This window comes from Oxyura jamaicensis, chromosome 1 (genome assembly GCF_011077185.1).
Source record: "Oxyura jamaicensis isolate SHBP4307 breed ruddy duck chromosome 1, BPBGC_Ojam_1.0, whole genome shotgun sequence".
NCBI classification, from domain to species: domain Eukaryota; kingdom Metazoa; phylum Chordata; class Aves; order Anseriformes; family Anatidae; genus Oxyura; species Oxyura jamaicensis.
The window spans coordinates 169,267,280-169,293,564 of NC_048893.1; the positions used below are offsets into that span (position 1 = coordinate 169,267,280).

At 34.8% G+C, this 26,285-nt stretch overlaps 1 protein-coding gene across 4 annotated transcripts in view; it reads left to right on the forward strand.

The window, feature by feature from the left end:
• Window positions 1–26,285, forward strand: part of DIAPH3 (diaphanous related formin 3) — a 242,005-nt gene that overhangs the window by 77,270 nt on the left and 138,450 nt on the right. For 3 of the 4 annotated variants that reach the window (XM_035321732.1, XM_035321706.1, XM_035321721.1), the window contains 3 exons: window positions 19,675–19,707; window positions 22,554–22,649; window positions 23,597–23,691. In XM_035321732.1, coding sequence (XP_035177623.1) covers window positions 19,675–19,707; window positions 22,554–22,649; window positions 23,597–23,691 — 224 coding nt within the window. The remainder of the gene's footprint in view (window positions 1–19,674; window positions 19,708–22,553; window positions 22,650–23,596; window positions 23,692–26,285) is intronic. The other variant, XM_035321713.1, reaches the window with a different exon arrangement.

Sequence of the window (26,285 nt, forward strand, 5' to 3'; positions counted from 1 at the left end):
TACGTGAGACCACTGACTTGTTCTCAGTTTTCAAGGATAGGGTACTCTGGAGTGGATCTCTCAACAGACTTTGTTAAATGCTGTGATATAGTTTAACTGAAAGAAAAGTAATATTCACAGGCTTCTCTCTCCAATAACTACCTAAATAGTTATTAAAGTGATAATTACTACTTTTAGGTAGTAAATAGTTTTAACTAACTAATTATTAAGTAAATAACTGCTAAATCAGGAAAAGGTTTCATACTAGTTAGTAAGACAAGGAAGTTTCTTGCTCTTTTTATTTCTGAACATCTTGTGTATTGTGATTGGTGTTTTGACTTTGCATATAAATAAAAGTCTAAATTTTTACTTTTATTACTTTTGTATTGCTCCTTTTCAGCTTCTGTTTTAATGCATGAATACTTGTAGGAATTGTTTTAATTCTTGCTGCTGCATCCTGTTGTGATGTCAGCACACTGTAGTTTGACATCAGGATTTATTTCAAATTTCAGTGTTTCTTTTCAGTAGTATCCTGTTTCATTCACCATTTTATTTATTTATTTATTTATTTTTAATGAATCTTGGTGTCAGTGTAGTGTTGCTACGTTGTCTAAGACAGCAGAAATTCTGGTGCATGTTATAGACACCAATATACTTCTTAAAGTAATTCCTAAGGACCAATGATCAAAAGGCAAAATTGAAATTCAAGTGAAAAATAAAGTTTCCTATTAATAAAACTTAAAAAGGGTAGGTTGAGTGGCTTCTTTAGTTTAAGGATATCTCCAGAAAATAATTATTAGTGTTCAGACTGAAGTCTGTAAGCAGTTGTTGGAAAGTGACTTTTGATATGCAGTGTGTGAATGAAGGCCCCGTGCTCATGATGGTTAATAAATTCCCACTGCAAAATATGTAAAGCTATTAACCTAGCTTGTTGAGGAGTTATAATACAGATTTGTGCAAGGTGGTTCTTTATTCTTAATTAGAATAGTCCACAGAATGTGGATTATGTTGTTTATATTCACCTATCAGTGTTAAGGCTGCTGGTAATGTGCCTGGCTTTATTTATTAAATACGGCAACTTTATCCGCACAGGGTTTTCTGTGACCTTGATTGACACCAGCTTTAGTCACAGAGCTGTATAATGTGTTTATCCTACAAGTACTCCAGTGTTGTTCTCTGGAGGCTTGATGTTCATTAAATTTTGTTTGTTACACTTAAAAATTGATTAATTTGTTGGTTGTTGGTTGCTGGCTAGTTTGAAAGATACATTAAGGCTGCTTTCAAAAAGTAAATATTCTGTTTTTCTCAGCTTTTTCTCAGAAACTATTTTGACAGAGTTTTATGAAGTGGAATGTTCTCTTGTGCGATTGTGAGGTTACCTATATAGTGTGATTGTTGCTTATATATATTGTTTATTATGCTAGATCAAGTTTTCTCACAGAGATAGTTATTAGAAAAATAAATTTGTGCAAATCTGGGCTTCAGAGAGGAAAGATACTGTCCCCTTTCTGGGACATTCAAGACTAAGTCTATAAGCTGCTCTTGAGGCAATAGCTGTGCAATTAGTGTGTTCCCGCTGCAAATGGTCTGCGTTCTCCAGTCTCTGTGGTATGTACTTCCACTGTGCTAAGTAGTGTAATTTAGTTAAGGTACGTTGTATCTTTCTTTTAGGGAAGTAGATATGTGAAATATAAACCCTCCTCTTATTAGAGGAAAATTTGCCTTTAAATTTTGCTTAGTCAGGTTTATATTTTTTCTAATTGCTAATTCAAGTATATACTTGAACAGAAGTAACTTCCTGAAGCCAAGTTTATGTTTTATGAAACCACATTCTGTGTGCTAGAGTAAATCTCAATACTTATATAGTTAATAAACTTGAAATATTATAGCTTCTATTGTTAATCTCTTTTCTAAATTTCAGCGGAATCTCCATCTTTTCCTATGAAGAGATTATACATATTTGTAAGAATGGATGGGTCAGTACTGTAACTATTGCTGTTTGATCTAAAACTAATCTATAAATGTGAAAGGTCAGTTACTTAAGTCTAAGCTGGTAAATTTTCTGGGATTTCATTTTTTTTTAATCTGCTCAATCTTTAATGGATCATTTAAGTTAAATCCTAAAATAAGTTAGTAAAATATTTTGTTACCTTAGATCTTAAGGGGTTCAAAGTAAATGAAGCTGAAATTTCAAAATTTTAAAGAACTGATTGGTGATTATGTCTTGTCAATATAATATATTTTAAATTTTATGTAAGCAGCCTTTTGTAGTCAACAAGATTGCTAACCTAACAAAAATGTAATGAAGACCTGGAATTATGATTGGCACTGTCATTTTCTCGTAGAGGTGGTCATGGTCAGATAAATGTATGTGGCTCTGCACTGCTTTAGATTTCTCAATAATTTTTCAATGTATAGTTATGTCTTAGTATTTGTTATTCTTTAATTTCACAAACATTATGTTACATCAGTTTAATATCTTGTTGCATATTTGCATCACACCTTTTTGTTCTGTATCCAAAGACTTTTAAAAAAGTATTTATGCATTCCGATTTGAGTTTCTGCTTCTTCCTGTGTTCACCATAGCAACCTGAGGTTAGTACATTTCTTAGTTCTTTTTTTCAGCTTGTATTATCTATTATATTAGTTTGACCTTTGTAAGGTCAAACTATTCGTAAGGTCACACTGTAAATTTAGAAAAGGTTCCAAACTTTAATTGTATTATAGTCCGATGAGAAACAGATCTTAGCATATTGAATGACTTACTAATTTATGCTTCTTTATGAAACTTGCAAACTGTATTTCTGATATATAAATATATACGCTATAGTTTTAGAGACTATGAAGCTAAGTACCTTCTCTCCCCCACCCATTGTGTTGCAGTTTGGAACTATGATTTCAGATCTATTTTATACATTTGCTTAAAAATCTTCTTTTAAGTTTTGTATGTGTTGAAAATAACATCTATGCAACTTGAGATGTAGATTTTTTTTGAAGTCTTTAAAACAGTAATTTCTTAAAATATATTTTATATTACAGTTAACTTCTTTTTTAAATATACTCATATAAAATTATGGAAATACTACCATGCTTTCTAATGAAGCTATGGCATTTTTAATCAAAGAATCAGTTCTTCTGAGAAAAGGCTTTTATCATACTAATTCTCAGAACAAAAATATAATAATTTATCTAACATCTCTGCTTTTCCCGTGGAGGGTCACAAAGATGATACGAGTCCTGGAACATCTTCCCTATGAAGAAAGGCTGAGAGACCTGGGTCTGTTCAGCCTGGAGAAAAGAAGACTGAGAAGGGATCTCATCAATGTCTATAAATACCTGAGGTGTGGGAGACAGAAGGATGTAGCCACCCTCTTCTCAGTGGTTTGTGGGGATAGGACGAGGGGCAGTGGCCGTGAGATAGAACACAGGAAGTTCCGCACCAATATGTGAAAGAACGGTGAGGGTGATGGAGCACTGGAACAGGCTGCCTAGAGGGGTTGTGGAGTCTCCTTCTCTGGAGATATTCAAGGCCCGTCTGGACGCCTACCTGGGCAGCCTGCTCTGAGGAACCTGCTTTGGCAGGGGGGTTGGACCCGATGATCTTTTGAGGTCCCTTCCAACCCCTACAATTCTGTGATTCTGATAAGAGGATTTTATTCTATCAACACTTCAGATAAAATACATTTCATAGATAAGATATAACTGGCCTTTTATATATTTTTGTTGTTGTTTATGGTATACAATAACATTGAATATCCATTGAGAAAAGGATACATTAGGTCTGTGAGTCATTTAAGAACTATGTGTTGACTTAAAATTAACTGAACAAAGAAAATACCATTTTAAGCACAGAACAGCAGTATTATTTGTTGCTTATGTGCTAGCACGTATATTCAGAAGGTAGATGCAAGAAGGCAACTCTGTGAGTCATTTTTATGCTGAGATAGCTTTAGCAACTAGAATTATTATGCGAAATTTCAGTACATTCTAGTTCTTGTTTATACTGAAAAAGTTGATTGATCAAAAGGCAAGTTCTAGATGTAAAGTGCATGTCCCAGCCACTCACTAAGGAATGAATGATATTGCTACTGAGGATCAGCACCAACAAAAAAATCAACATTATGGAGCTAGGATATGCTTGTGGATTTCTAGTCTCAATATCATAAGGGGATAGAGAAACATCTTTTCACTGTTTGGTTTGAAATGGTTTACTTTGGAAACTGAAATGACAGAAAAATCTCCAGTATTTGTGGAGATATCTTTTCAAACATAAGTCTTTCTTTCTGACTTGTACCTAGTGGCTATTTCAAATGCTTGAAGCTTTATGGAAACAAATATAGCTAAAAAGGACTGGAAAGCTTTGGGAGTGGGATTTTACATTTCTTCAGAGTCTGATACAGTACAATCCTGGCTATCACCCACTACGTTAGTGTGAACTTTTTCATATTAATCATAAAAAAATAAAACTGAAGGCTCTACTTTGAAGTGGGAAACTGCTGTATATCCTCCCTTCTTACTGTTACAGGGCAGAGCTGGATTTTTGTTCAGGTTGGCTGGGCAAAAGGCATTTTGGATCCGGCTACTGAATAAGTTTGAAAAGGCAGCAGCTCCCTATTTTATTCCTGAGAAGTGAAACGTTAATGCTTTAGGTGGATAGAAAAGATTACTGTAAGATTTGGAATTACCATCCTGATTTTGAATAGCAATCAAACCTGTTCTATTAAAGCCCTCATCCCAGTTACAAAATATGCCACGATAAATATTTTCTTGTAATACATTCCTCATCTGTTCTTAGCCTGAGTTTAGCATTAAGAAGGCAAGTTCTGTGAAGCTTGTTATCAAAAAGGAAATATAAAAGAAACTTTTCAGAGCTTCATGATCTGAACTATGAACATCTCCATCCTGTCCTAATAGTGGAGGTGTGTATTTGGCTGTGGGCAGAGTTCAGGCCACTTTATTTTCTGGAGTTGTTCAGGATTTTGTGCCTCTCCTCTGCTGGAAAAGAGGGATGGAAGAGGCAGGGCTGACAAAGAACCTTCATTTATGATTGCGTATTTAAAGTCTTGATATCTGAAGGCAGAAAATGAAAACTCTGATTCGTCTGGCATGTGATTTGGGTTAACACTGAGTCTTTGTGTAGATTCTGCCTTGACATATTTTTTTACATGTACAGAAGTTTGTGTTTCTTACCTAAAGACAGGTTCATCCATCAAGGATGCGGATTCTGTTTATTTACCTCCCCCCCAGTGTTTTCTTCTGGTGTGCTTTCTTGCTGAAATTTCCTCACCACAGTCTGTCCAAGTAAAATTGCTGTGAGTGTATGTTTTTGCATCATTGGATACGCTTTAAGTTCGATGCAGCCCTAACACAGAAAATAATTATAACGGGTAGAGGGAATTGCATGTCATTGCATCCACCTTCCCTTTTCTATAAAACAGTTAGCATTGACCTGTTCACAGTCCCATTTTCCAGAGTACATATGGGAAATGTCAGAATGCCTTTGGGATTGTTGAGCTGTTCAGCTATGCTTCCCAACTTTGCATGCTAGAGACCTTTCCCAGTGGCTGCTGTTCACAGAAGGACGCTTCTTCCATGTGTGTAACCCTTCTGTATTACCAGCTTGCACCTATGTACCTTCTGTGAGGACACAATCTGTTATCCCTTGCGTACTCTGCAGATCACGCTCAAGACTTGTACTTTAGCCAGGAACTAAAGTTATCTGAATACTATCTGTAGACTGTCTCAGTTTGACCTTACTCTGTTGTTTCTCATTTATCATGAAGCTGTAGTTAACTCAAATGAGGTTAGAGTGAAACTCATGTACATCTATTGGTTAAAAGTGCTCAAGTAAATACTGAAATGTTTATAAATGCCAAAGGCTAAAAAATAAAATAAAAATGGAAAACAAGAAGAAAAACACCAACAACTCAAATGAAGAATTTGAAATAACTCCCCATTCTTGCCGTATACTGAGCAGGTTAAACTGAAACGAGACAGTATGCATGCAGCCCATCCATCATAAGCATATCACGTTCTGAATTGTAGGGGACCCAGAGAGCTTCATCAGGCAGCGTTAGAGGGGAAATGGGTGGGATGTAGGATGAATAAGCATTGACTGCCATATGGAGAAATCTTTGTGATAATAACATAGTTGTTGGTTGCAGCAAGTGCCTTTATGCTTTTACTAGCTACTTCACTGCTGGTATTTCTAAGCATCATACCGCTTTCGAAAGAGTGGTTTTTATTCTGTTAAACTCCAGGACACTATTCCAGGTAAATGAAATGTGATATATGAGTGTGATGAGTAATGATGATGTATGAGCAGAGCTTCTGATTGCCCTCAGTATGAATATAAACAACAACTCAAGAGAAGGGTTAGTAACTGGAATTCATTGAGACATATTATCTATATACGTATATAACCTTTACTATTTCAGAATTTTTAAGGATGAGAGAAAGATCAAGCACCATATTTGTAGGGCAGCTTGCCTAGTTTTGGGGAGGGATATGTAGAAAGGAACATGGTGACTTATGATGTGCCTTGTGAAATGGCAGTGGCAAAAATACTATGGTATATTTGTGCACTCGTGCTAGAAATTGTAACTGTGCATGTCCATCTGGATAACGGATCTCAAAGAATTTAAGTTACTGACAAATAACTTTCCTTTCTCAGAGCAATACTGGCATCCCTATATTGATGTGCTTTTTTTCCTCTGTGCTGCCATTGGGAGATGGATGCTACAGAATGCAATCCATTGATAAACAACTTGTTTTAAACCATACCTCAAATCTTTTCTGCCTCCTGAAGGACACTTACTACTAGATGTTTGATACAGAAGAGAAAACTAGGCATTTTGCACTCTTTATTTTTGTTAATTTTCAATGATATGAGTCCAATATTCTGTTTGGAATAGACACATTGTTTGGTCTCCTATATTGTCATTATGTACATTGTTTCGCATGTTCCCACACTATTGAAGTGGGGAATTTGATTTTTTTTCCTTTTTTTAAAAAAATTACTTTTTTCTTACCTAATTATGTTCTTTATAAATGGGTGTCACTAGCTGTTGCTGCAGTCCCATGTATTAGCTTCTTCCCACATGAAGAGTTTGGGCAGCATATAGGTTTCTAATGGACCTACCATTACATTTTTTTTTTTTTCATTTGAAAAAAGAATCTGAATATTGGAAATGTTTTTTTTTTTTTTTTTTTTGTAGCTCTTCTTTTGTCACTGGACTTCCTATATTGTGTTTATTATTATTATTATTATTATTATGGAAAAAAATGTAGACCTGGTAATTTCTGCAGTTATCTGTCACTTAATAGTAAGAAATCATGCATTTTTGTCATGAGGGCAGCCTTCCAACTCAGAATAATTTTTAAGAAGTAATGTTTCTCCAGAAATGGGAGATAGCTTCTTTATTTTGTCTTAGTCCATCAATGAAACAAAAATATTAGGAGAACCAAGAGCTCTATCTTCCTTTTGCTTGTTTTGGAATGCAACTATACAACTATATGTTTAGTTGCTTTCTTTTGTCATTTTTTAGCATTGTGTATTTGATGATCTGAATTCTTGTATATCCTGTTTAAATATGATACTGATTTTCTTTCAAAAGAATAAAGTAATGTTAATGTGAGAGTGTTAGGTAAAGATGATATGCAATTTGGAAGATGTATACATTGTTATTTTATTAGATGATAATGAATGGTAAGTTAAGCTCGTTCAGTTTATTTCACGATGTAATTTCATAAATATTACATCTCTTACTGAAATGTGAGCTGAAACATTTGGAAATTTGTCATGTGATCAGCAGAAATTCTTTTCTTAGAAAGTACAATGCAATTGGGTCATTAAAGCCTAAAATATGTTAGGATTTCTTTAGTTGCTAATGAAATGTGTTCTTTTCAAAGCTGTTGAACAGGACAGATGACTTTTAAACTAATTGTAATTCACTGAGGCACCTTATAATCTATAAGAAAGTTCACCTCTGCACTGTTCCTGTCCAGCTGTTGTCTTGAACAATTATCAGCAAGTTATTGTTCTGGTATGAGCCGTGTCATGCTTGAAAGTGAGATGAAAAAAATTAATGAGGGTGCATGAATGCTGGTTGATGAAGGTTAAGTAGATACAGTTATGCTCTCTGCATTCTTTACTATGACTGTTGAGATCGAGGCAGTATTCTGTAATGAGACCACACAAACAAATGTGCTGATTGACAGCTCTTGATTTAGCAATGAAAAATGTTGGCTGAAGGTGCATTTTGTTTCAGCCTAATATTCGGATTGCTTGTGCACTTAAAGACATTGGATTTAGCTTATACTGTAGAGCTGTTCTTTTTCTCTATTAAATTGTCTATTAGTGTTCAGAAATCCATTCCATTGTATTTGTTAGAAATGAGGTATAAAATTTTTTAGTGAAGATAGCAATGTGGTTACAGCAAGGCAATACTGAGGGTTTTAATATTTATTTTCGGTGGGGGAAAAAAAGGGCTTAGTACCTTTTGTATAAGTAATGATGGAATTGCAAGTCAATTCTCATCTTCATTGGCTGTCACACCATACTATAAAACTGAGTGCAGCTTCACTGCAAATGTTAATCTCTTATGTTGAAAAAGGAAATGTAATTCTGCATTAAAAATGGGTAATAGGAAACACAGTGTACCTACCAAAGCTAGCATATCAGACACATATTGTGAATACAATTTTAGGCTAAATATTAGAAGGCTTTTCGATTAGCATACGTGCAAAACTCTCTCCAGAAAACTTTTTAGTAATTCACGTAACAAAGCTCTTATCATTAAAGCTTCTTGAATTCTTGTTCTTCAAAGCCTGTGCTATAGTTTTATGAGACTGATGATGATGCAGATTCTATATTAAGAGATTCTGAATAATCAATCTAGCACCCAGAGTCAATTACTTTACCTTTTACCAATATTTCTTTTTATTATACAATAACAGTATTTCTTTACTACATGGTCACACATCTTTGTATTAGCCACAAATCTCCATGTGCTCTACTCTCAGGAGACCCCACCTGGATTACTGTGTTCAGCTGTAGCCCCCCGTTACAAGAAAGACATAGACCTGTTAGAGGGAGCCCAGACTCGGGACAGGAGGGTGATAAGAGGGGTGGAGCACCTCTCTCATGAAGAGCAGTAAAGAGGGTTGAAGTATTTCAACTTGGAGAAGAGAAGGCTCAGGAGAGACCTTCCAGTACATAAGGGGGGGCTACAGAAAAGCTGGGGAGGGACTATCTATCAGGAAGTGTAGTGATAGGATAGGTGGTAATGGATTTAAGCTAAAAGAGGGTAGACTTAGATTAGATATGAGGAAGAAATTCTTTCCTACTGGCACAGGTTGGCCAGAGAAGCTGTGAATGCCCCATCGCTGGAAGTGTTCAAGGCCAGGCTGGATGGGGCTTTGGGCAACCTGATCTGGTGGGAGGTGTCCCTGGCAATGGCAAAGGATTAGAACTAGGTGATCTTTAAGGTCCCTCCCAACCCAAACCATTCTATGATTCTGTGAATAAAAAATGAGGGAGCAGATTCAGCACACGAATAATAACTTATGCCAGACAATTGATAGAATTTGATTTCTTATGAGAAGATATTTTTTTTAAGCAAAGTAAATTTGATAGGTTTAACCTCTGTGGACTGCAGTAGTATTGCCACTGTACTAACATTAATGAAAAGGAGGATCAGCACAGATTTATAAAAATAGGTAGATTCAAGATGAGATAAGGAATATTGAAAAGGGATGTATTGGACTATAAGGCTATTTGTGAAGTTTCTGAAGGATCAGTTTGGGGAATGTTTATTTACTATATAATCTTTAAATGATGTGTTGCATACATGAAGAGAGATGAACCTGGTGAAGTCAGACTTTGACGGCATTATCAAGTTGAAGGAGGGATCACAGGTAAAAAAGGTAAATGAGTAGTAGTTACAGAATTAAGTTAAAATTTGGAACAAAGCCAAATAAGTATGATTGGCAATTTTTTTCTGTTTTAAGTCCATCAGTTGTGAAAGATCTTGTAAGTTCCTTTCAAGTATCTCAAGATAGTCAATACTGCGTACATGATCAACAGAGGAAGAACCACAGGCCTTTTTCTATAGAAACCCTAACCTATAATTTTGCTAATAGGTATCAGCAGAACTTTGGTACATAACAGCATTTTCAATATGTTCAGTTGCTTGTTCACATTACCAAATGCTGCTTCCTTTGCCTGGTATTCAGTATCATAGTACTTAGTCCAAAGAGTCTGTATCTGATGCTGGGAGGAAGTGGGTAGGAGATGTGTGGATACAGACAGCAGGAGGAGAAGAGCAACTACAGTGGGATAGGTTGAACATGTAGTAACTGCCTTGTTAAACTTTTGCAGCAGTCATTAAAATGTTTCTTACTATCTTTGTTTAGCCTAGCTAGTGCCCATTTGTTAATACCTTATGGAGAACTACAGTAGCTGACTGACTTCTTGCAAAGTGGGAGAGTACCAGTGGCGTTTGAGAATGGAGAGCATGAGAGCAAGTGTACATGCATGCCACAAGTAAGCAGAAAACTTGTAATAAATCATCTGAGAAAGAAGCTGTCTGAAGTAAACTAACTCTTTACCGGTCCATTCAAATGCATTTGATGTTACATAAGAGCGGGACATAGAGCTTGCTTTTTTTTACTGTCAGGGTATCAAAGCCTAAATGAGGAGATGCTTATGCCTGGATTTGAACATAAGCTTTAGGTTAGCACTAGAATAAGTTTTCTTTTACTTGTGTACTTTATGTACATGTGTGTACGTATGTATGTATTAGCTGTTGTCCCCATACCCCCCCCCAAAAAAAAAAAAAAGTTAAGGGAAAAGAGCAGAATAGAATCTGGATTTCACAGAACTGTTTCCAGTAGGGAAATATTGTCATTAATATCTTTGCGATTCATGCTTTGTAACGTGATTTTTCACTTCTGCTGTCCCAGACCTGAGACAGATTAAATCACAGATGCATAGAAACTGCTGGTAACATCAGTTGAAGGGATTAAAATGGATTTGAATTCTTTAATTAAGAGGAAGCAAAGATCATGTGTAGCACTAAGATGTTTTCTTTTACTTTTAGAAGATCATTAGGATGGGAAAAGAACTGTTTAAACCAAAAGGAACAGGGTAAAATAGTCATGAGTAAATTTAAACTGGAGATTGGTTCCAATCAACTAGATCAGAGAGGTTCTGGCACACTTATCATGTGAATGCATCTTTAAGAAAAGAGCTCAGTATTTTGAAGGTAAAGTTTAATAGAAATATAAAAAGTGTGTATGTTGTGATTCCATATATCAGTGGACAGTGATCCAATGACCTCATCTTTGGATTATGAGAGTTCGTATTTTACATTTATTAGACAACACTATAGTTAGTATTCCTGTTGTAACGATTTACAAATAAAGGATAGATTTGCTTTACTTCGTCATCTCTCTGCTGTCCCCATATACCACATAAGGTAAATGTGAACACCAAGTGCAGTTATAATGTTTGAGGAAGAGGCTTGGGTGCAAAATGCAGGATGGGAAATCTCCAGTGGTTCACCTGTCTCGTGACATAGCCGCTTGCCTCCCAGGTTTTGCAGCTTCCACTGGCTGCAGCAGTGAGCAGTTGTGCGCTGAAGACTCAAACCTAAGCATTTGACTTGCAAGTTTGCTGCTTCTACTTTCAAGTTAGCATTCAGCATAATGCCCTTATCTTGACGATCTAGAGACATTGCACACTAACTGATTATGTGCTGATGTCTGGTGATATCATGTCTGATAACTCAGGTTGGTAGAAATGACCTATCCAGATCAGGTGTTTAAGGTACTTCAGGGACTGGTGTGAGGAAGTGCCATCATCTGTGATGTCGCTGGCCACCTGCTGTCTGCATAGCTTGTAAGTCCACCTGATGACTGTGGCTTCCTCATTCAGTTTCATTCAGAGTACGCTAGCTCTGCCCTAGCAATCCCATTTTGGTTGTTCTTTCCCCTCAGCCCGTTCAATTTTGGAGTCTTATGTACTGCTGTTTCTTCCCATAGATTAATGATCAATCTGCTGTCAGGTTAGTTTTGCCTCCTTCTTTTTGGTATATAAGGCAACTGACAATGCTAGCTTGGTAAGTTTTTTGTGCCTCTTGTATCAGATCATTCATTCCTGCCCTTGCAGTACCACATCTCTTTTTCTGTCGTATCTTTTTTGTGTGCAGTCACTTGATGAATTAGATTAAAAGCCTGATCCACTGTTTCTCTGTTGAAAAGATCTAGAATTGTTTTAAGGTGAGATCAGATGTTAATAAAATAATTAAAAATAACATCAGAACACATAGTATACATTTTGAAAATGAATTGAATGAAAGCACTTACAAAAGAGCACAATGTGTGTTTGTAATGAAATGACTTTTACATAATTATTAGTATGAGTTGTCTTTTTTGTATCTTGAAGTATCACTCATCTGCAAGGATATGTGGTAAAGCACTGAATGGTTTTGAGAGCTGAGTGCCGGTAAGGCTGTACAGCACATCCTGAATTTATGAGGTGAAATTAAAGCCGTAGTTTAAAGGAAGGAGATGAGATTTTAAAGGAATCATTTTTCTGTCAGAAGTCTTCAACTTAGCTGTAGATATAGATGGTACTGGTTTGCTCTAAATCTTACACTGAGGAGATAAAATTAGTTATAAAAAATGTTTGTCTTATTAGGGTGTTCTAGTGTAATATTCTGAGAGAAATAGCCTTAAAGGTGAAGGTAAATTTAATTGAAGATGTGTAACTTTTGTTTATAATTTAATGTTAGTCAATGTCATTAATTTGGTTTATGTCATGTTTCAGTTTGGCACGAGTGTTTTTGTGGTTATGCACTCAGCTGGGACAGGGAACCGGTGCAATTCAAAACTAGCTTCTGGCATTTGCTATGCAGATAAAAAAGCATGCTGGTCAATGTAAAGTGTCAGGAAAATGGGTGAAAAGCCTTTCTCAAATGCAGTGCCAGCTTCTGCTAAACTGGGGTTGCAAGGTGATGTTCCGTGAGCAGCTGGGCAGCTACGTCACTTCATTGATGCCGAATGGAAGAGAGCTGACTGATACCTTCTTTCATACTCCTAGTTAGGTATCCTGCCCCACTCCTGTACTACCTCTGGCACAAACTCTAGGAATATACAGCCAGGAGAAAAGCTGAGTGTGTGAGGGAGAGGAGGAATGGATTCACTTCTGTTATCAGCAGTGTTTTGCTTCGTCTGCCTAATGTGAGCTGTGTAATGACACTGCAGCTTCAGTATTCCATCTGGTGACCTCTATAGTTCTCTTAATACAAAGTAATAATATAGTCCAAATAACAATATAGAACAAAGTAATAATATAAAATCTTTATATTTTAAGTAGACATTGACGCATTTAATTTAAACATTTATTTTTAAATACATGGATGGGAAAACTTATGTGAGGCAAAGAATAATTTAGAACAAATAAATTTATAGTTAATATGGCAATTTTTTTTTTTTTTCATGTCAGGTGGTCCAAGTATGTGGATTTAAAGTGAGATATGCTTAACATGGCTTAGATGGGAAAACTGTCCTTCTTTTTCTGTGTAAAAGCTGGTTTTGTGTATTTTAACCAAAGGATTTTTAGATGATATGCACAGAAAAGAAATTTCATTTACATTAAATATGGTCTTTGCTAGCAAAATGGTAAATCTCAAAATAGATGCTTTCAGCTTTGTTATATTGCTATCAGAACAATAAAAACATTCATTTTTTTGCTTGTTTGAAAATGTATTTGAACTTTTAATACATATTAAACTTATTGAGCAGCTTGCTGGAACTTGCTCTACAACTGGAATTCTCCAAATTTCTTTAATCTTTTAGGTTGAAGTAGTATATGACTTTAAATTTAAGGACTGGCACTAGTACAAAAAATTGAATTTGTTTATGCTCTAAATATACACTTGACAAAACAAAGACAAGAAGGAGATTTAGGGTCTTAAAAAAAAGTGCATATTAATTTATGCCTTAATGGGTGAGCATGTGGTGTATACAATAATAGAAATATGCCAGATGACCTCTGTCTAAACCTCTGAATGGAATTAGGTCAAAATATTTAAAATAATGGAATCAATGGTCATTGCATGCTGTAATTGTTTGAAGTAGGTCTTTTATTATTTTGAAAAATCTTTTGACTTTTTTTCTACTTTGTAATTCAAGGTATATGTGTGATTCATAATTACAACTTTTCTTGCTGATTAGATCAATTTAGTGAATAATTAAGGTTTCTTTTCAGTGATGATTTTGCAGAACAGCATATTTTCCATTTATTTATTTATTTTAAGAACTGTAAATTTAAGGGGACAAAGCTTTAAATGGGAAATGTAGGACAATTCCACTAACTCCCTTGTTGCTGTGCTCTGTGCTGTACATAGTTATTAATATCATTACTTTTTTGCCCTCCTTTGCATTCTGTTTTGTGTGTCCACAGCTGAAAACTTGTAAAATTGCAGACTTCAGGTGCTTGAATTCTCACTTCTGTGAAGTGTTTATAGTGGGAAACTTGACACTGACTTCAAGGGGAATAAGGGAGAGAGGTAATGGCAAGAGGAAATTGCTCTAGCAAGAGACAGCTAAACTGAAGAGAGAAGGACTTTGCAGAACTCAGGAGGACAAACTAGAGTTTTAAAGTACTTTGTACTGTGAATCTTTTTTTTTGTACAGGCATTTCTTTTCTGGCCATAGGAAGTGCTTTGGAGATTTTCTGTCTTCAGAGTCTTGTTGGATTGGAGGAAATTACTTCAGGGATCTTATCGATCAGATACTGATAAAGTAATAATGATAGTGATAAAATAATAATTGGAAGGTAACTTAGCAAGTAAGTTGGTGCAATGAGTTATAACTGGTCTTGCTTTCCTTTTGAAATTGCTTGTTACAGCTTGTTTTTGACAGGAGCATTGACAGAATTAGATAATATTAGCGATGTTTGAAAAACATGGGATGCTTTTATCTACTTCTTTCTTCTTAAGAACCTACAAAGCATAAGCAAAAGGTAGGACTAGATGATCTTTTGAGGTTCCTTCCAGCCTGGGCTGTTTTATGATTGTATGATAAGCTTATTCTTCAGTCTGTAATACAAGGACAGCTATTTTGTTAAGAGTAAGTTCTGAGGCCTGCTTAAACATAGTCATCAGGTTAACCTTTCAAGTGCATGCTTTTAAATTAAAATAAATAAATAAATAAAAAGTTTCACTCAATCAAACAGGTATGACTGTTATACGAGAAACTGAAGAGAAAAAGATTTACATTGGTTTATGCTCAGTCCAGACTTCAAGTCTTTGGAAGTCAAGGGCTAAAAACATATATATTATCATAAAATGACTTTTGATGGTACAGTGAATAAAGATATGAATGGGTAAAAGGCATTTTTACTTTTGTAAATAAATGATGATAAATAGAATAAAAACTTGAAAAAAAAATCACTGTAAGGAGATCTAAAGATAGCTTGTACTTTGGACTTTGGTCTAGAAATAAGTCCTTGTCCAACTTCTGGAAGCCATTTAGTGAAACTGAGAGAGTTTTGACATCAAGGGAAATAATGTATTGTTCATGAGAGGATTTTAAAAAAACAAACAAACACTTTTTTTCAACTAATAGTCTTACTTGTTACCAACAACATAGCATAGGTAGGGAAATTAATGCGGCATATTAATGCTGCTTAACATATATACTACAGAAGATAGATGAGCAGCATAAGCCCCATCTTTGAAAGTTCCCTTTTTCATTCAGATTTGCTCAACAGTATGATTGTATTTAAATTTCAGTGGCTTCAGTACGTTTCTAGTGCTCTTCTAATTCTTACTGCTTTACTTAATTAGGGATAAGGTGTTAAAATTTTCATACTAGTGAAATTTGAGCATGGGGAAAGACTTTAATAACAATGCAATAGAAAAGTATGAATTAGCAATTTTAATGTCTTCCAAAGAAAAAGAAAAGAAACTTTGAGTAACATCCCTCTTTCCCACTTCCAAATGCTAAATATTAAAATTATTTCAATTTATCCAATAGTGAAGCTGTCTACAAATTAGTTTTTTGGGGAGGATGTTGGGGGAAGCGTTGCATTGGAGGTTCTATCCCAACTTGCGCTGTCAGTAGAAGTTTTAGAATAGAACAATAAAATGGGCAGAACAGATTGCTAGGACCATGGGGTATTCACCCAAGAGCTCTAATGGAACTGAAGGATGAAGCAGCTCTAAAGCTGAACTATGAACTGTTCTGTGTAAACTGTAGTTTGAACCCATGCCAGTGTCACAGGAAAGGAAGCACTTGGCAAATGCAGTGACAGTTTTTAAAAAGGATCATGAGCTGTTTGAGGATCTGTGATTAAGAAAGTTGATATCCATGGTGGACATATTGTAGAAAATTATTAATAAAGGGTAGAATTGGTTAACAATTTAATTAATGGCTGATACACTGGTGAAGTCTTCTCTATCTCAGTAATGGTTAAAAGCAAGTAGGATTTTAGGAGCTGCTAGGAAAGGAAAACAAAATAATGAAAAAAATGCATCGCTGTATAGCTCCAAGCTTTACTGCATTGTACGTACTTTGTGTGGTTTTGTTTTTTCTTGCTATTAAAAGATACAGTAGAGATACAGTAAAACTGATCAAGATTATGGAGACAAATAAAAGGAAGTCTTTCTTTGTACAGTGCATAATTAAGAATGGGAACTCTGTGCTGAAGGACTTCAATGTTTAAAATTTGTCAGATATAAAAAACAATTATAGAAACTCATGGAAGAACTATTTGTTGAGGATTATGAAATGAAAAGATTTTGCTTGTGAATTGAACAGCCTCTGAAATGCAAATGTATGAAGACTTGCAAGGAAGCAAGTTGTTGTTCTCGTACATGAAGACTTCTTTTACTTTTTCCTTTGTATCTTCTTGATCCATGGAAGAAGTTGACTTTGGATCCAACAGGGCATAGTTACTTGTCTGAAGAGGTTTTCAAGTGCAGCAGTCTACTTCTGGTTCTAACTGCTTTTGGTAACTGAATCTTTCAACTTCACTTTCCTTATTGTACTTAATGACTTATGCTGGCTCATTGTCCAGCTCTTGTGTGTTCTATACCTCCTTTCAGATAATAGACCCAGAAAGGAAGAGTTGCATGGTTGTCAGCTGTCCTGTTTCATGGAATAGTAGGTAACATTGCTGTGCTTCTTTGATCATCTGTGCTCACCTTTGGTGCAACTGCACTCAGATTTTGTTATTCTGCTCCTGATGGCTTCTGCCAAGTGATGGGTCAACCTTGTAAGCCAAAGCAGCTAAGTTTTGGTGTTAGGAATATATCCTAAAATGGGAAGGTCTTGAAAATCACCGGAGAATTATATGTCTACTGGAACAAGACTAAATAACTTTACTGCTGGGGACACCAGTATGTTTTAATTTTCCCATTTCAGCCAATACCACTGTAGTAGAAGGCTCATCTCTGTCTGCTTTCTCTTCCTCTCACAGGAAAACTAGAGAAGTTTTATGTCATTCCTGGAGTTGAATCAATCTTGATTAATGCTTTCAGTTCTAGTGTGGGACCAAGCAAGTGTTTGAATTATAGCTAAGAAACAGATTCTTCTGATTTATATATATCATATTGCTCACAGGATTTTAGATCTTGAGATGTATAATTTCAAAATTGAATTTTATTTCAAGATTTTATCAACTTCCATTAAAAATGGAAGAGAGACATCAGAGAATCTAATGTCATTGTTTTTTGAATAAGCTAGCATCATTTAGAAACTGTTTAGTCAATATAATTGCATTTATATTTTAATAATAAAATTAAGACAGTATTTCTGCTTTAAAAAACCTTTCCTAATGACTTAGTTTAGCTATTAGACTAATTTCCCAAAAGCGGTACTCTTTAACTATAAACTCTGGAGTTCGTTGCTGTAAAAGAGAGGAAGGAGGTTGAAAGCCCAAACATAAGTCTATTTGTTTAATCACTTTTGCCAGTGTACTAGTCCTCATCCTCTGAATCAGCCTGTGCCAGTTATTGCTGTCTTCTTACAAACAAGGACCTTATATGTCTGTCTTACTTACCTGTTTGTTATTTTATTTGTTATGTTGTTCCACCTATTCATGCCATGATTGTACAGTATTTCAGTGGGCAGTATGCATGCACCTATAAAGATTCTAAGATGATGTACTTATTTACATGCATTTAATGGGATGTACATTTACAAAAAATAGTTGAAAGAAGACTGTATTCAGTAATATAAAAGGTGCTAGGTAATAAATAAAACTTGGAACACCTTTTTGGATGTTTTTATCTTTTACAGAGCTATAAGAAAAGGCATTGGTATATTATAATTACTTCAACTCTCATACATATATATGCTTCAATGATTTTCTCATGCAAGTAGATATTTTTTCAGTATTTCTATGTACCACAAAATATCTGTCCTATTGTTAATGGGTTATAATTGTTAATAAGGTCGGTATTCTATGGTACATTAGAATACTGAAGAAATAGGCTGATCCATAGAAAAGCTTTGTGTAAAATATCTATAAAGTAGCTCACATAGGATTCCATCCACATATTCATAAAACACTGTGCTGTAGGCTTCCAACTGCAATGTCATACTTGTAAAATAGTCTTCTCACCACTCCCATCAGGCTCTGATTTCATTCAGATCGCTACCACAGATGGAGAGAGTTGACTACATTTGAATGTGTATATGGATGGACATTTGAAAGAGACATTAAAAGTGACCTTTCTAATAGCTAAAATTCATTTGAGCTATTTGTTCGCCTGCACATTCAGAACAGTTAATTTTGGTGTTACATTAGTAAGGATGTGGAACTGTGGAGATAAGGATCTATGGTTGGTACTGTGAAGGGTGTGCAATGAAGCCTGCTTGTTCATACCATTCTGTTTCCCAGCCTCAGATGTTAGAGCAGCTGGAGCATCAGAAGAGGTGCTACTGGCTAAAGCTAATACAGGTCTGATGCTGGGACCATGCATATGTCCACAGTATAATAGGTGTAGCATATAGATAGACTATGCGAGAATGTACAGTAATTGATACCTGACATTATCGTCTACTTGCATAATACCTCGAAAAAGACATCTGATTTTGAAATAAGTTAATAGTTTAGTATGATGGTCCCACTTCAGGAGCCATGAGAACTGGATGTGCATTTTGATATCCCCTGGCTTGATTGTTCTCTTTATACAACAAGAACGTCTTATTGCTATTTTCCTCAATAGCTACCTTCTTCCTGTAGCAGCTGCCCACTCTCAATGGGCTGCTTTCTCTTTTGACAGTGTAAGCAGAAGTTTCTCATTTTCTATCTTTTCTATCTTCTATATGATTTCCTCCCTGTTCCAGTGCCCTCCCCAAGTAAAAGTCTAATTACTTACTTTCTTTGTAATTTAGATATTTACTGCACCTGTTCAGATATTCTATTCAATTTTTAATTATTATTATTTTTTTTTTTCCTAGTGGGCTTTTCATATTTTTTCCTTTGTGGAAATAAGTAGTAGTTTTGTCTCTCTTTTATTTTTTTTTACCTCTCTCTTATAAATTAGTCAGCAGACTAGGTAAAATTTTCTAAAGGCAGTAGTAAGTATCAGAGTTTTCATTGGAAAGTGCAACATTTCCTATGGGGAAAACAAGTAATATGTATGCTTTGCTTCTTTCTGCTGGCAACAACATTAGGATGTGACCTGAATTCTCCTGAAGAAGTATCATGTAAGTTTGCAGTGATTTAGTTTGTTGCATAATTGTATAACTGCATACAATACCTGCATGGGTTCCTAGAGTAAGTTATATATTTTTCCTGAGGGTTATGATACCTTAAGTATTGCTATAACTTTGCGTGTAATCTCTTATTTGGTGAAAATTCCAGAGGGATTTAGTTCATTTGCAGTATTGTTTCTTGATATCAAAGTTGAGAGTTAAACTGTGTGTAACTGCTGTTTTTGTTTTGTTTTTTTTGTTTGGTATGTTTGTATAGTTTTGTATTATCTCTGTTATGAGACTTGTGGTGCATGTATACTGTCTTCTACTTTGGGAAAAATGTAAATATGTTTCTATTTCAGCCCTTATTAATACCTAGTTCAAGGTTATTAGGTCAAGTTTAAGAAAATTCAGGTAATTTCACTCTCTTAGTGTGATTATTAAGGAAATTATTTTGTTTCCTATAAAATAATGACTTGTCATGTTCCAGACTAGACATAAATTATTACTGTGTTTTTGTTATGGTTCAGAATAGTAAGACATAAGGATGGAGTAGAACAAGTGCCACAGAGATCTAGTGGCAGTACAGATCTACTGGCATCTGCAGTTGCAGCAGTGATTAGATAGGCAACTCAAAACTATTAAGAATGAGTTTTCAGCATGTAGTCAGTAAGAAGTTACTGCTGGAGAAAACAGTTGTATGATTTTGAGATCCATAGCCTCCAACATGTCCTTCTGGATTTGTTGAGGACTATTCTAAAAGCGTAGCCAGAAAAAAAAAAAAAAAATGAAGTTGTAGTGGCAACCTCCTTTTTATCTTGTAGCGCTAGTGTCATTCTGTTTCTTTTTGTGAGCATAGGATATTGAGTTCTCAGATTGGTGGTTCAAACCTATTCCTTTGTTTTTAAATGCGTAGTGAACAAAGTGTTTCGATTTTCCTGGGACAGGAGAATGATAACCTCTTTGATAAATCCATGCTAAAAGAAATTCAAGGCCAACTGGTTCTGGGTAGGGCAAGGAAAATAATTACAGAGGATTGTGCCTTTGTAACCCACTTGCCCGGACCCTAGATATCTGTCCTTCCAAGGACTGTTTTATGTCTTAGTTCTGTGATTCCATCTTTTGGAATGCCAGGTTGTTTTCTGTACTGTGGCTTATCTTTGAAAGCAGCATCATGCTGCCTAGCAGGTGTAGTGTATTAAAAGTGATTTGGAAGATGATTCAAATTTGCATGTCCACCAACTCAGAAGGGACTGGAATCCAGTTCCTTTAATCACTATGTGAGGTCTTTAAGTTCTTATCTCTTTGGTAATAGTAATACTGGACAAAACAGCTCAGAGACATCAAGACATCAGTTAGTCTGTCTTCCTATCCTGAATAAAATTTATTAGGCTTAGAAAAATACATATTTTTTTAACAATGTCATAGCTATCAAAGCTCTCTCTTAAAATCCACAGAAGTCATTCCAATTTAGGGAAATGTTCCTGGTAATTCATATTACATCTGGTTTTGTTAGGAATCATCAGTGAGCTCGAAATTGTAATCCTAACAATTCAATTTACTAGAACACCAAATAGGTTCAATACATATTCGAAATATAAGATTCGGTGCATGCAATGGTTAGGCTTGATGAATGTCTTCCCAGATCAGAGAGACTGGGTTATCTATTTTGGGGTTAATAATTCTGTAATCAATCTGGCAAGTATATGATATGGCTACTGTCAAAAGGACAAGTCTTACTGACAGGCCTTCTCATTTGCATCCATCTCCTGAAGACAGTGGTATATACTTTTATTACCATATATTTTCTACTCAAATATTTGAAGCATGTGTGACAATTTAGGACAATCATACTGTAAAGCTTGGAAACTAATTTCATTTGTTAGATAATTAGATAAACAATGGGAATGCATTGGGTGAATAATGTTTGACAGTGAAGATTTGTGCTGAATTAAAAAAAAATAAAAAAAAAAAGCAGATTTATTTTAAGGAAAGATTTGTTTGTCTTTAGTCTTTTATTTTGTTTCCATAATAGCTGGAATGGTTCTTTTCCTTGTAACACATTATCAAGCATCTATGTTATTTTAAGTAAAATTCTTATGACAATTGTAAATAATGAGAAATAAATTCAGCTTATATAATGTGTTTGGAAGATCCTATTTGTATGAACTATATTCTGAAAAGAAAGAATAAGCGAGAATTTCCAGCACTGTTAATGTGTGTTTATGCAATCGCTTTGCCTTTATGTTATTTTCTAACAAGGTGATTATATCATATATATATTAAAAAAACATCTTTTTGGAGGAGATAAGGAAAGTAGGTAATAAGTATATACTCACTTATATTCTAAGGTAATGTTAGTCTTTGAATGAGCCTGTGGTCTATGATAATTATTTGTTTAGACAAAAGTGGGCACAAAACCACATAATTTGGGGTTTCTTTATTGCTTAATGTTTAGAGGTATTCACATACCTTCTTTAAGATCTGTTACTGTTAAAATCCAATTTGGTGTGTTAACCTGACCAGGCTGACTGAAGTAAGTTGCACGGTATATTAAGGATTCTTTTCATGTCCTCAGACAATTCTTACAATTAGCATTAGCATCTTCATTCAATTTATGTATTAAACAAACAAACTTGTTCTAGAAGGCTAACATGCTGTCAAATTTGACTGACGAACAAAAACTTGAAGAACATGAGCACTAAATACAAAACCACTATTTTTTGTTTGTATATTCTATGATTTGTTCTTCTCTTTGTGAATTGACTACACTTGGCAGGAAATATGTTCTGCATTCATTAATGCTTTCTCTAAATATTAAAAGTTAACAGTGAGCATATTTGTGTTTACTTTGGTAGTAAAAAAAGAAGAGGAAGATTTTGAAGAAAAGAAATCCATTAAGAAACGAATCAAGGAATTAAAAGTTCTGGACCCAAAGATTGCACAGAATCTGTGTAAGTAGATTTTGGTTTTATGATAAAGTAATGTTATATAAACGTTCCATTAAAAATGTCTTTCTCACTTGTGTCACTACCTCATAACTACTTTTTGGTTTAATGTGTGAGAGTATGCTTTATATGTGTAGTGCTTGGCATTAAGCTTAAACATGTAAGTTGATACTATTGAAAATATATGCTAAAAAAAAGAACCAGAAAACAAACAGTATTTCTCATTTAAGAATGAAATTATTTCCTTAGGTATATACCTAAGCAATAGGATACAGCTGAATATCTATTACCTGTCTTTATTTTCAACATACTCATTAAGGATTACTGCCCACCCAACCAAAAAGTCAATACAGACAGTAATATCTACAAGATGTCTCGCCAACCCTCATGCATTTTACAGAAGAAAGCAATAATCAGTACTGCACAGTAATACACAAATAAAGATGCCTTTTGGCAGAGGAGAGTGGTATAATGAGTAGGTAACTAAAGGCAGGTAGAAATAAAATAAGAAATGATTTGATAATGATGAAGAAATAAACAGGTTTATATGAAAAAAGATATATATATATATATATATATTAACTGCTTATATGGTTTTGGTAGTGGTAATTTTCTCGAGCTGCTTTCTTTTGTGAGAAAGCACTAATGAGACCATTGAAGAAAAAAGCATAACTGTCATCTTGGTACAAAATATTATGGTGACAATGATGGTCCTTGAGAGTAGGCTTGTCACTAGGTATTCTTTGCTAGATGTTATGCATGACAAATGGGTGGAGAAAGCTGGAATTACTGGAGAACAGTAAATAAAAATACACTTTAAATTGTTATCTCTTATGAATATTACTTTGTGTATTGTTTGTTGACCTTTAGATGCTATAGCCTATTTAATTGATGTTTTGTAAGAAGAAATAAAATGTTGTTTTCTTTAATTCTGGGTTGAATATTTATTTTAGCAATTTTCCTTGGATCTTTCCGAGTGCCTTATGAGGAAATCAAAATGATGATACTGGAAGTAGATGAAACACAGCTGTCAGAGTCCATGATTCAGGTAAGGAAATTTGACAATTAAAATCCCAGTATTTCAGGGTAAGCTTCTCATCAAATAGAAAACTGTGCCTAAAAAGCCTCTTAATGTACACTGTTTGGCTATTAAACCATTGCAAGAGTTATTTTCTTCTGTGAACTCTAGTTTTTTTTATATTTGTAAAGCTATTTTTTAAGAAAGTAGCTGAGTTGCTGTTCTCTACTTTCTATATTCCTATTATCTAAACCTAAATTGATTTTATTTTTGTTTGTATATTCAAACAGCTTATGCTTGTTCCCTGGTTACTATATATATATATTTTTAATTTGTTTTTACCTCAGGCTCAGCTGCACAAATCTTTTGTTCTCATTGAAAACTATGTGGAAAGGGATATTTTCTTCTACTCTCTCTTCTCTCTTTCCTCTTACTTAGAATCTTGCCTTAGGACATCCACAGTGACCACATTTCTTCCTTAGAGCTTATTTGGATAGTGTTTTTCTTTTCCATATTATTTTATTCAAAGTATGATTCTGTGTGGAGACAAAAGTTACTCAAAGTTCCATATGTTCTTCTATTGACAGAGTTATTTAAAGGATGATAAGTTGAAGAATTCCAGAAAAGTAATTCTAATAAAAATGCTTTATTCTAGAATCATGGAAAAAAATCATTTGGAGAAATGTCTGAAGGTCATCTGGTCCAATCTCTGCTCATAGAGCAGATTGCTTAGGGCCTTTACCGATTAGGTTTTGAGCATCTCCAAGGTTGGAGACTGCACAGTCTTTCTGGATGTATTTTTTAGTGTTGGACTACCCTTATGGTGAAAAACATTTTCTTGTTTATCCAGCTGGAATTTTCTTTTTTTGGCATTTGAGACCTTGGCCTTCTGCTGCACCCCTCCAAGACAAGCCATATTATATCTTCTTTATACACACCTGTTGGGAACCTGAAGACTGCATTAATTTCCCCTGAATCTTGTTCTGTTAAAATTGCACAAATGCCATTCTCTAAACTTCTTTGCTGTGTCCCCCCCTTGTATGCCATGTCCCACAGTCATCTTGATGATGATCCATTAGATTTGCAGAGATCCTTCTTTAGACCAAGATTGCCTTTCAATTGGACAGGATTCCTATATACGGTGATGAACTTCAAATTCTTGTAATTATGGCTCCTAAATGCCAAGTTGTAATTGTAAACAATCTACTAATAATGTAGTGTAGATGTTACCTAAGGAGGATTTAGATTACTGACATGTACTACATACTGGAAAGTGTGTTGGAGAGATGGGCACCAGTCCCTGCTGAAACATCCAAGACAGATTTTTAGAAGCATAAGTTTTTTGCAGATCTGTTGATTAGTGAAGAAATAAATATAGGTAATAAAAAGAGTTATAAAATGAGTTGTAACATTCAGACTCCTGAGATTCAAATGTATGACTCACACTGCAACATGTAGCAATTTGGATTCAAAGGTCAAAACAAAAAAAAAAGTAATATTTTTTGTGTGCGTTGCCTGCAAACTAAATGTTCACCATATTGAAATGTCAAAATAAGATCCTCTGAGGAGACAGTATGTTCAGCATGTTCCTTTTTGTCCACTATGCAGTTTCGGTGTCATATCTTACCACTTGGATTTCAAAGATCTTTAGACTCTGTTGAGCTATTTAGACTTCACTTTCCTTTCAAGGGAATTTGTCTACCTAATGATTTGCAGGATGGGATGTTTTTCTTAGGAAATATTTGAAAGAAGAAACATGAGCCATCATCTCCAGTGACTGCATATATATATCACTGTGTAATTCTTTCCATTTTGTTGGAAAATGGAACATCAAGATGCAGTTAATATTGCCACTGAAACTATCTATTGCTTTAAGGTTATTAGGATGAACAGAGTAGTTTATTCCTTAGAGCTCCTTGTTTATGCTTACATCCCTTTTCTTTTTCAAGGTTTTTTCTCCATGCTTAGAAGATGCATGATGTGTCTCTTTATATATAAAATACATATGTGGGGTAATAGCTGAGGTTCTGTAGAACTGCATGACAATCTGAGAAGTAGAATATGCTACACTGTTATGTTCAGCTTGACCTCTGTCTCAGAGTTTCCATGTTTTCTCTGAAACTCTCTCTCATGCTGTTTGACCTTAGCTTTCTTTTTAGTGGTGAAAATTCATCTTCTTAATGATATTACATCCTTAATATTGTGAAGCAACCTGTCTATAATAGATATTATATATCAATATTATGAAAAACTGACATCTTGATAATTTTCCTGTATGTAATTCAAAGAAAGCAAAACATTTTTTGTATCTTTAGGCGTTTTTGAGATGAGAAATGAGTCTACAATCTTTTGGACAAGTTTGTGTTCGAGTCCTTTTGTGTTTGGTTTTGGAGGGGAGGGGACAATCCCATTTAAGAAAAGGATAAAAGACATTGAAGGACCAAAAGTGAAGTAAGGAATAATGTCCTACAAGAAGACAATGATATTACCAACTGCTGCGACTGACTGAAAGTCAGTGTAGTAGAATACAAGTAATAATGGCCACAGTATCCTGTATGAAAGTTATATATATAACAAGGCATGCTGCTGGATGATTGCAGGTCACTTTTTTTTATTATTTTTTT